Source organism: Telmatherina bonti (assembly GCF_933228915.1).
Source record: "Telmatherina bonti genome assembly, chromosome: 13".
Taxonomy (NCBI): domain Eukaryota; kingdom Metazoa; phylum Chordata; class Actinopteri; order Atheriniformes; family Telmatherinidae; genus Telmatherina; species Telmatherina bonti.
This window is the reverse complement of record NC_136611.1, coordinates 19,272,109-19,283,551: the sequence shown is the minus strand read 5'-3', so window position 1 is coordinate 19,283,551 and position 11,443 is coordinate 19,272,109. Positions and strand designations below refer to the sequence as shown.

Below are 11,443 nucleotides of genomic sequence, written 5' to 3'. Positions count from 1 at the left end.
TGGTATCTATTATGGGGCAGTAGGCAAGTATCAGACTGTTTTCACCAGGATGTTGAGCAAACTTTTTACGTGATGTCAATGTCTCAGAAACTGAATGTTTGAAATATGTCCTGCTGGGCTCTAAACCATTTTATCATACTTTGTTTTATTTTTGGCTCTAAAGCGTACATGCCCTTTTATTTCCTGAGTGCTAACTTACAAAATCAGGTTTTCAGAGACTCCTTTGGATATGATTCAACATACCAAACATGTTGGTACAAGGGTTGTGAAAGGGCAGTGAAAAGGTCTGGTGTGGTTAATCTCTGCTTTCAAAGTTCTCTCTTAGGCATGTAAATTCCTCTTTTAACCAGGTAAAAGTTCACTCAAAAACTCAATTTTCCCTAAACTAAGTTAATCCAAATGGTGCAGGTTAAATGTTAACTGTGCATACTGTTAATGGTTGCTGTGAGAAAAGCATACCAACAAAGACTAAACTGCTTAAAAGACTAAACATAATTTAAAATCTCTACAATCTTTGTTGATCAATAAAGACATCTTTTTTTTTTCCTCCAAGGACCCTCCATCTGGAAGTTTGTTCAGTAACTCAGCATGCATTTTGAATTACGTATTCTTTGGCATTTGTAGTTTTGGACTTGTTGGCTCAGCAGCTAAATAAACCCTATGTATTTGAAAAATGTGTTTATTTAGGGGGATAATACATTTACCACAAGCACTATAGCACATTATATAACTAGGCACATTTAACCCCTTAACCACATTTAACCCATTTAATACCAAATTTTTCCCAGACATAAAAGTATTCAAATCAAGTGTCATTGGTAGCCTTTTGAACTAATCAACATGTTTAAAAAAAACAATAACAATGAAAAATATAAGAAAGTGTGCTTTATGCACAGTCACAATTGTGACTGGTGGGATAAAATGTGGGACTCTGTCATAGAGGTGCTTTTTGCCTAAAGATAAAGATCATAATATCCTAACATTGTTGCTTTATTTTAATGTAACTTGCAACACCATTACATTTGTGCAACATGTGACACTGCACACATTTAATCTAAACACTACATGATTTCATTGACTGAAAGGGAGTTGAAAATTTACTTTTTTTTTTTTTAGATCTCTGCAAACAAAAGGTATTGTTTACGGTCACTATTGTGACCGATTGGTTGAAATGGGTTATGGCTGATTTTCACCTGCAATCACTGACAGATGGCATATAAAACGATTTGAATAGCAATGCTTGGCCACAGACAACATAAAAAAAAACTAGTTTTATAAGTATTTTTTACCACTTTAAAAGATACATATTTAAGTCGTTTGGGTACAGTGTGCCTTGAAGGTGCTTTTTTGTACAATGACTTTATACTTTCATTTAAAAAAAACAAAAAACAAAAGGGAACCCTGACTGTCCAAAGACACTTTGTCTAAAGGGATATTTTACTGTCAAGTCCCCAAGGAGTTTTGATTTTGCAAAGAAAAATAACCAGATCACAGAACTCCAACACAGAAATGTGTCTTTGATGACACATAAGCCATCACCATGCTTAAATTGTTGCACATTCAAGCATAGCCATATATGCAACTTTCAGGTCATCTGTAGTCTGGAAACATTTTTTAATCATTTTGGCATTTTAGAATCTGCCATAATATATGGACAGGGTTTTCCCATCTAAGCAAACAGGTTATTATGGAGTAAATGACTGAAGTACATGATTTGAACCATAACCATTGAAGTTCATGAACACCTACATTTTTTACATTATAAAATACCATATTTTCCTCTATTTAAATGTTTAAAAAAAAAACAAAAAAAAAAAAAAAACTTGCAATTTAGCAATATGTTTTTAAGTAATTTCAAATGTGACAAGATGCACATTTAAGAGTTACATTTGCAGTCAAAATAACTACATAAGACCAAAATTATTGTCATAGTTCATTTATTACAGAGCATCAAAACAACCCAGTCAGCACAAAACATTTTACACCGAGCTACTTAATCCTCTGAATGCATGTTGTGGGAAGGGATAAAAGCAAACAAGTAAAGGAAGTAGAAAAGGCACTCTTGCACTTACTGTAGCCAACGGGATGACCTCCGAGTCATAAAAAGGGAACAAGCCCAAACTTGAAACTAACCCCTTAAATGGGATGGCTATGTAAACAAAGCTGGTTTCTCTGTACAACACCAGCAAAATGTTGCCATCACATTAAAGAGGATAGGCAAGAGCCAAAAGCATTGCAAAAGGCATTTTACTGGGATTTTAACACTAGTACATAAATTTTTTTTTTAAAAAAGTCCAAAAATTAAGGTTGTAAGTCATTTAAAGTTGCCAGTGATGCCATCTTGAGACAGACCAAAGTCAAAGAAATTTCATAATCTAAGTCTGTTTAAAGCTGCCTTCTGAAACATCAGCTTCTCTGTATCCACGCTGAGTTTCAGAGAACAAATAAATAGTGTTGAGGCGCAAGTCCGAGTCAATAAGACTAGGAAAGAGTACGCTCCTTCAAGTCATTGATGGGGAAACAGGTTTCTCTGTAGCCACACCTGCCATCAAGAAGCTTAAGGAGTACAGAAGACTCAAGTCACTTCAAAGGAACAAGAAAAACTACATTTTAAAAATGGCTAGTTTAAAATTGAACTTCAATGCATAACCAAGCACATTTTCCATCACATCAAGTATATCCAATACCGCTGCAGACCAGAGCGTCGACATAGCAGCTTCTGACTTTTCTGTAATACGTCAGAAAACAGCAAAGGTCTGTAGGGCATCCGAGGCTTTATGCTCATTTGAGCCTGAAAGATTGAATTTTGGCTTGCCCCTTAGCCTGCAATGCATAGCATTTTAGTGAAGATCGCAACAATCCAGAAAATTTAATTGTGCCATTCTAGCAACCTCCACAGATATGAGAGAATAAAGCAAACAAATGGAACAAACACTGGGTCAAGTACTCTACCAGAATGACAGAAGAGGAATGTTTGGTGGTGGGTAGGGTAGAAAATAGTGCCCTCCTGTTTTCAAAATCAACTTAAATGGACTTATCGGCATAGATGGATGGAATGCCAAAGAACATCAAATGCAGCTACTGAGTAATCACAACAGGACGCAAGGGGACTTCAAGATGGGAGAACATTACTATGAGGGATAAGTTCTTGGAACGCAACTAATTCTTTAAAACATCAAGTTTCTGAGGCATGCCTCTTAGGACTGATCACTTCAGTGCAACCAGCAGAAAGTAGTAGCAAGACAGAGAGAGAGAGGAGTGAGAAAGGGAGACGTGTCATATCATTATGAGGGAAAGAAAAGCGCATTTCACCCCTGGAACCTTGGAGGCTTCTCTGTAGTATACACCAACAAGCCTGGGGGGAAAAGCTTAACAAGTTTAGTATTTAAGTTTTTTGGGCACCTCCCATGGGAAGGAGTCTCGGCCAAAATGGCCGTAGGCTGCAGTCCTCTGATAGAAGGGCTTCTTCAGATCCAGCTCCCTGGAATACATAATCAACATGTTCAGCAACATTCACTCATCAGCAGAAAACACATACTTTTAGGCATAATGCACAGAGTCATTGGGAAGCCCACGGAAAGTGTGAAATAAAATCTGTAAAGAAAATGACTGCTACAGAGGAAACCGTGAAGCTTCAACACTTACCCTGCCAGCCAACGGGACACTGCTGCTTGCAGATGGAAATCATACTCATCCATTTAACAAAATGAACGAAAAAAAAACCCAAAACCCATGTATACCTTAGCTGTTTTGTCTTTTCATTAGTTAAAAACATGTCTGCCCTCACAAAACGTATGCCCCTACTTAGGCTTGACATTTGCAAGTTTAAATTACATAATACAATTGATCAGAAACTTAATTAAATGGTTTGGAACATCCAACACGGTACCACTCTTTAGCAGCCTGGTAACAGGACATTCATTTGATTCAGGTGTGGGTTGTATCTAAAACTCTGGATGGTAGACCTCAAGGACTGAACTTGGGCACCCCTGGATTAAAGAAACTTAAACCTAGGTTTTAAAAAAAAAAATTAAAAAAAAATAAAAAAACCACAGGCTATACATTACCTGACAATGACTCCAGGACGGAGGTCAAAGTTCTTCTTCACAATGTCAAGCAGTTCCCGCTCACTCTTTTTTGAGGTCCCATAGTGGAAGATAGAAATGGAGAGGGGATGGGCTACTCCAATGGCATAGGACACCTAATACAGCACACAAAAGCATTATAACAAGCATAAATACACAAAGAAAAAAGAAAAATCTGGCAGGAACCTTTAGCAGACTGCCCAAGAGAAAGACTTGTAAATACAGACACCATCACTTACCTGGACAAGCACTCTCCTGCAAAGTTCAGCTTTCACCAGAGACTTGGCCACCCAGCGTGCAGCATAAGCTGCAGATCGGTCCACCTTTGTGTAATCTTTCCCAGAGAAGGCTCCACCTCCATGGGCACCCCAGCCTCCATAGGTGTCCACAATGATTTTGCGCCCTGTGAGTCCAGCATCCCCCTGTAAAGGATGAAACAACGTCCTCTAGATAAGCAACTTTCAGGTTTAAAAAGAAAAAGAAAAGAAGAAGAAAAAAAAAAAAAAAACTTAAATGCTATCCTATACATTTACCTGTGGGCCTCCTATAACAAACCGTCCACTGGGCTGCAGGTGGTAGATTGTGTCATCATCCAAGTAAATGCAAGGAACAACAGACTTGATGACCTTTTCCTTCAGAGCATCCCTCATTTCTTCCAGGCAGATATCCTCATCATGCTGAACAGAGATGACGATTGTGTGAACTCGTACAGGGAGCATGGCCCCCCGATCCTGGCGGTACTGCACAGTCACCTTAAAGATGAAAATATAAAATTAACCAAATCAGACTAAACTGAATTAACACCAGAGTCTAAGTCTGAGGCAACTTTTACCACTGTTTAGCTCATCAATAAATTTAAAAAGTACCCCAAAAAAAATTCTATCTAAAGAATCCTACCTGCGTCTTGGAGTCTGGTCGGAGCCATGGAAGGGTGCCATTGCGTCTCAATTCGGCCATCTTAGCATTCAGCTTGTGGGCAAGTACAACTGTGAGAGGCATGCATTCCTCAGTCTCATCGGTTGCATATCCAAACATCAAACCCTATTTTTAAAAAAAAAAAGAAAAGAAAAAAAGACACGCTTAGTATTAAACACAGGGGGTAAAAGACATCCCCCCCACGACCCACTACATCACAAACCAACTACTGACCTGGTCACCAGCTCCAATATCCTCTTCATTGCGGTCAATGTGAACACCTTGAGCAATGTCAGGAGACTGCTGCTCCAAGGCCACAAGAACATTGCAGGTCCGATAATCAAATCCTTTGCAAAACAAAAGATTTACAGATTAAGACCAAAAGTATTACAGCTGAGTTGAGCATAATTGATAAACAACAAGATACTGTACCTTTAGAGGAGTCATCATATCCAATCTGGCGGATGGTATCACGCACAACTTTCTGATAGTCTACTATGGCATGCGATGTCACTTCACCTGCCAACAGGATCATCCCCGTCTTGGCAACAGTCTCTGCACAAGACAGATGCAGCAAAATAAATATATGCCAAACGAATTAACCAATATCAAATATTCACATAATACTAGAGGAAAGAAGGTAGTTAGAAAAAAAAAAAAAGTTCTTACCACAGGCAACTTTGGCATCGGGGTCCTGCTTGAGATGGGCATCGAGGACTGCATCACTGATCTGATCGCATATCTTGTCTAGAAAACAAAGATAAACATGTAAGAACAGAATCAAAACGACTGCAAATCAATGAACTAAAATCACCACATCAGATTTTAAAAAAAACAAACAACCAACAACAACAAAAAACAAAACTGTAGGATAGCAGCACCACCGGCCGAGTTTGTGTGTAGAAAGTGGGTTTGGATCAGTCGCCATTTCTGCAACTGCACGTGTAGTGAAGTGAACGCGCGCGTTCAACGACACCGGGACCGGAGGCCAGCGACCATAAAATTAATATATAAGTGAATTAATTAAATCTACCCTAAACTAAAACGCTACAAATAACGCAAACACTTGTTTGGATAGTTGGTATGTTAGATACTCCTGTATCCCGCATACCTACGAATAACCTGGGCGATGCAGCATCTTAAGCTAGGTAGTAGCGCGTGCTGGAGACCGGCCTTACTGGATTCACAAAGCTGAGAAGGCCTTAATGCTGAAATATCAGCGTTTGTTACACCCTTTCATACGTGAACTGTTTAATCTTAACGAAGACCAGCGCTCAATCGTAAACAAGCTAAAATGTATGTCATTTTTCTCGAGAGAGAGAAACTGACAAAACGATAGCGCGTTGAGCCTTACCGGGGTGTCCTTCTCCGACCGATTCTGAGGTGAACAAGAAGCAGTCTTCATCAATAAGGGAGTTATGGAAACCGTTCATCTGTCCGTTCATCATTTTTACGTTCCTATTAAAATCCGATATTTTACTTAGTCGAATGTAGTTTTTCTTATTACTATTCTTATTTCAATGTGTGCCTTGTCGTAGCTTCTTTCCTCGGAGGTGACGCTGCTGGTATGCTGTATTGATCCTCATGTCGCAGAGCTCCAGTATTTATACGGTTCAGCCAGACATGCTGACGTAAAGAGGCGGGCTGTTCCGTCGAGCCAATCAGCGGGTGGCATCAACTGTAACCATGAATGCATTACAGAACTCATGTTTGACAATGATCACGTGCACCAAAACGTTTTAACGACAAGATATTCAATCAGGTCAAGTTTTGTCTTCAAAATCATTAGTTTTCACCTTCGATAACAATCGCGGGGAATAAGAGAACATTTTGTACTTACTCAACGAAAGCAGTTGCACATCGTGAGGCCATCGAGAATTCAGCAACACTGTTGGATAGACACTGAAATCGGTTGTGTTTTAGCCTTACAAAGGATTTAAAGCAGTCTTTATTCTCATTGCCAACACGTTTTTTTCACCCATACTCATCCTTCCAGTAGCCTGCATCTTCATCCCATTGCGTTATCAGTAATTGTAATATTGCAGAACTTACAACTGAGAGACTTAAACGTTTTAATTCTAATTTAAAACAACCTCAAAATTCATTCATTCAGGGGGTTTTTTATACAAAACCTTTGCTGGCATAGCAGTTGGTGTATTTTATTATTAGTTTAAGTGTACCGAACAAAGGGATAAATGCTTCCTTAAAGCCATTATTAAAGTTTGTTGTAAACCAGGGCCCATATAATAATCCAATAAATGGCAAGAGTTTTTGCTATGACAATCAGATCACATTACTCTTTGGTCACACAGTTAGATAAACCTGAAAATACAGTTCTAGCCAAGAAAAAACAAGGTAGTGGGGAGAAGAGCATATGCTGTGTAATTGTATCTACCGGCACTCAATTTGATGCTATTATATCCCAATGTCTTAGGCTTTATGTGTAATTCGATTAAAAAACTATTACAGTGACCATGATGTACCTTTGTAGGCCAGGGGTGGGTTAATTAATGTCTTAAAATTGTTTTAACCCCAAGCAAGTTACCTGAATTTATTTGAGAAAACCATAAGTTTTTGCAGACTTTCATTTTTGAGGCATTACCTTTACCCTTAGAATATATAGCATATATACATTATATATATATATATATATATATATATATATATATATATATATATATATATATATATATATTATTATTTTTTTGTACTGAAATGGTTAATACATTGTCTGAGGCACATGTTGTAGCAAGACAAAGTTGCCAACACTGTTTCATCATAACAGCTTTGTTAGGGTGATTGCAACATTTTACACCTATTCTATTTTCAATATTCATCAAAGCATGAACACAGCAACTAGTAGTGGCTCAGGTTGTATGTAAACCAGAAAGGTGATTCAATCAGTGTCATCCCATGATGAACACAGACCAGGTATTTGTTTTATTCTGCTTTTATAAAGATTCTACAACTTTTATTGTCCTCTTGTTGATTAAACAGTCACTCTTAAATTGAGAAAAGCAGTTGGGTACATTTCATTTTAATAATTCATGACAGAGAAATAAATTATAGTTGTGATGACAGAACTGATGAGGCATACTGGTCACGTTGTTTATCAAACATTCATTATCCTTGAGATACAAATCAAACAAGAAAGAAAGCAAGAATGCAAGCAAGCAAGAAAATAAGAAAAAAAAACAAAGAAAATCAAAATGTCTAATTTATAAATTTTGTTTTGTTGAAATAAGTCTTAAAACCCCTGCCACATCATTCTTAAATCTAAGGTAGCACATGGCTATATAGTGTTTGTGTCACTAGACCAAGCAACTCAACCCCTGAGCAGTGTTGCATCATTGCAGCGCAGTCAGCATGAATTTGCAAGCTGGACACTTGTTTCAAAAAGGGAGAGCATGATGCAAGATGCACCTGGTGTTGCCCTCTGCAGGATGTGTTTGCAGCTCACATCTACTCTATGTCTAGCAGTAAATCACAGCATAAACAATGATCAATCAAATATCAATTGCTTGGTGACAGAGAAACGCACTGATTTTGCTTAACACAGAAAACTATGTGTAAAGAGCTTAATCTGAGCCAATGACCTTCAAAATACCTGACCAGCACAGATTTGATATGCCCATATTAGTGCAAGTTTTGGGAAGCCGTTCGGTATACCGAGCTTTTAGTTTTTTTTTGTTTTGTTTTTTTTTTGGTGGGTGGGTGTGTATCAGGGTGTATTACTTATTTACTTTGTAAAATGCATGTTCATGCTTACTCACCGTTAGTGTTTTATATTCTCCCACGCAAACACACCTTTTAGTCTTCATGCAGGCCACAGTTTGTTAGCAAATATTTTACTTGTTACATTGACCAGCACTATAAAGCTAAAGTTATTACCCCATAATTTAAACATTCATTATACAATAGCAGTCTAAATGAAAAAAAGAACGAAAAAAAAAACAAAAAAAAAAACGAGAAAACCACAACACAGTTTAAATAGCATATATTTCTTTGGACAGTTTAGATTCTGAGTTGAAGAACACAGCAAGCAACCCCTGAACAACCTTATTAATGCTCTGATTTCTGATTTCACAGAAAATAACCATCTTGGTAATCAAATAAGATATATCTCACAGGGTTGCAGTTTTTTTTTTTTTGTAATTTCAATCCCAATAATACAAACACCTGTTGACTAAACAGTCTAGACTTCTGACAATGAAATCAAAATCTGACCTGAATTTACAATTGTGAAAACAGGAGAAATAACCATCTCTCATCATAGTTCCTACAAGAAAAAAAAAATTCTCAATATTCACCAATATCATTTCAACATTTCCATTTAAATAAAGCTCTGTCCCTGGCCAGCAGAATTTAAAGGTTAAATAAAAAAATAAATACATAATTTTAAATAAATTATTATTTGTGGTATAGATTGTCTCATATCTTTTATATTATATATATCTTTTTTAACCATTCTTCATATTTGCTCTTATATTTAGCCACACAATTACAAAATAGTAACATTCAGCAGACATTTCACAATAGTCACTGGTCATGACTGCAGTACTGAACATACTATTCTAATTTAGGGACAATTTTACATGTTAATTAAAACAAAGGTCAACTAGTTTTTTCATCTTAAAATCAAGAAACTACATCAATGCAATATAAAGATTCCAGATATAACTACCTTGCATTTCTTAAACTCCTTCAACTAACATTTACACTGAAGGTAAAATTTACACTGCCCTTACCATGTTTTTCTAACAAATTTCACAGCCACAATTATGACAAAGAGGATTCAAAAACAGTACTTTACTGCACAAAAAACACAGTACCGGAATGTACAGTATGCCCAGCGGCAAACCATGCAAACACATCCACACTCCATTCACTGCCGCAGGTATTCACCCAACCATACAACTCCATCATCCAAAACATACACGTTCACACTTCCAGAAAACACATACACAGACAGCTAATTACAGATGCACACACTGAGGTTACAGCCACAACACTGTCCTACACTAACAGCCCAAAAGTACACATTGTAAGATGGGGCATCTGAGATCACACAGTAACAATGTAATACCACTACTGTGACTACTGTTACTGTCAGCTACTAACTGGGATCATTTGGGGAGAATCAGAACATAGCCAACTGAAAATAGGACAAAGGAATTAATCATTTATAAAAAATAAAAAATAAAGTATCCAATAATCAAATTTCATTTGCTTAGTGTATCAAATTAGCATTGTGATGTTACACAGCGTTGGAGCATGTCGGTTTTGAGTCACGCAATGATACAAAACTCTGTAGTGTTTCTACACAGTAGAATTCTTGCTCACTTTTGTATAATATCCAGATCAAAAGTTATCTTGTTTTAGTTTTACTTAAAACACAATGAAGAAAACTTATTCTGTGATGTGTGGGTAAAGTCCAATGAAACAAGTGTCTTGTGAGACTCCAACTGAAACCAGTGCGTTTGTGTGTAAAAGGAAGTCACATTAGGTCAGGTATTGCTGCAGTTGTCACTGTGCTATTAGTTCTGGCACGACAGCTGTGGTGTATCTCCTGACATCGCCTCTCACAACCAACCTACCCTGTTGCACTCCCATGGCGGCCTATTTAAAGATCTTTACTCTCATATTTACTCCTCCCACTAACATGTTGCTGTGTCTCAGCCTGTGAATCCTGGTCCCTAATTACTTTGGTTCTGTTCTGTTTTTGTGCAGCCCTGGAAAAAAAGTTATTACACCTCGGTGGATCATTTGAAATAATCTTTGCCCGATATGTGTGATTTTGTCATGTTTGCTAAAATTCCAAAGCGGGGGACGTTGAACAAAGCTAGAAAATACTATAATACCGAGATGAAATGCATGGCTGTCTCATTTGCAGAAACTAACAATAGAAAAAATTAATGGTAAATTATTCAAACTGAAACAAATCAACAACTAAAGCACACAGGGAACGATTTGTGAGCAAGGATGTAGTAAGTAATGATCCTTGTCGCTAATTTGCAGTCTTCTGATCTGACTGCCTGCTGCACCAGTGCAGATTCAAACCACTGTCTAAAAATAAGGAAGATGTTTCCTAAAAAGCTTTACGTAGCCACTCTTTTAGTCTAGATGAGTATAGATCCTTGAGTAATTGTAAATGCAAGGTGTCATCTCCCTGTACTGTCCACACCTGAGAACGGACAAAAGTAGAGGAAACACCAGACAGAGTGAAAGGTATCAAAATTAAAAACATACAAAGTGCACAGCTTAATACAGCAACTCAAGGCCAAGTAAACCATCTGGTCCAACCAGATGACTATTCCTGAAAAGGATGGCATCAAAAACCGTACATTTTCACTACAGAAAACATACAGTGTAGTGGATGTATGGAATAAAAGACACAACAGTTGGCTATATGGCCAGTAACAACAGCAGGACTATGTGGTGTA

The 11,443-nt window shown here is 37.5% G+C and overlaps 1 protein-coding gene across 2 annotated transcripts; it reads right to left on the bottom strand.

The window, feature by feature from the left end:
• Window positions 1-1,931: 1,931 nt before the first annotated feature.
• Window positions 1,932-6,561, bottom strand: mat2ab (methionine adenosyltransferase 2Ab). 2 transcript variants are annotated; one of them, XM_079251797.1, is made up of 9 exons: window positions 6,355-6,561; window positions 5,670-5,747; window positions 5,433-5,555; window positions 5,235-5,347; window positions 4,983-5,126; window positions 4,619-4,837; window positions 4,325-4,507; window positions 4,068-4,201; window positions 1,932-3,481 (listed from the first exon to the last, which is right to left on the bottom strand). In XM_079251797.1, the coding sequence occupies exons 1-9, from the start codon at window positions 6,446-6,448 to the stop codon at window positions 3,379-3,381; spliced, it is 1,191 nt and encodes a 396-aa protein (XP_079107923.1). In that variant the 5' UTR covers window positions 6,449-6,561; the 3' UTR covers window positions 1,932-3,378. The 2 variants fall into 2 exon arrangements, with proteins under 2 accessions (XP_079107923.1, XP_079107924.1); XM_079251798.1 differs by having other exon boundaries at window positions 1,932-4,201.
• Between the last annotated feature and the right edge of the window lie 4,882 nt (window positions 6,562-11,443).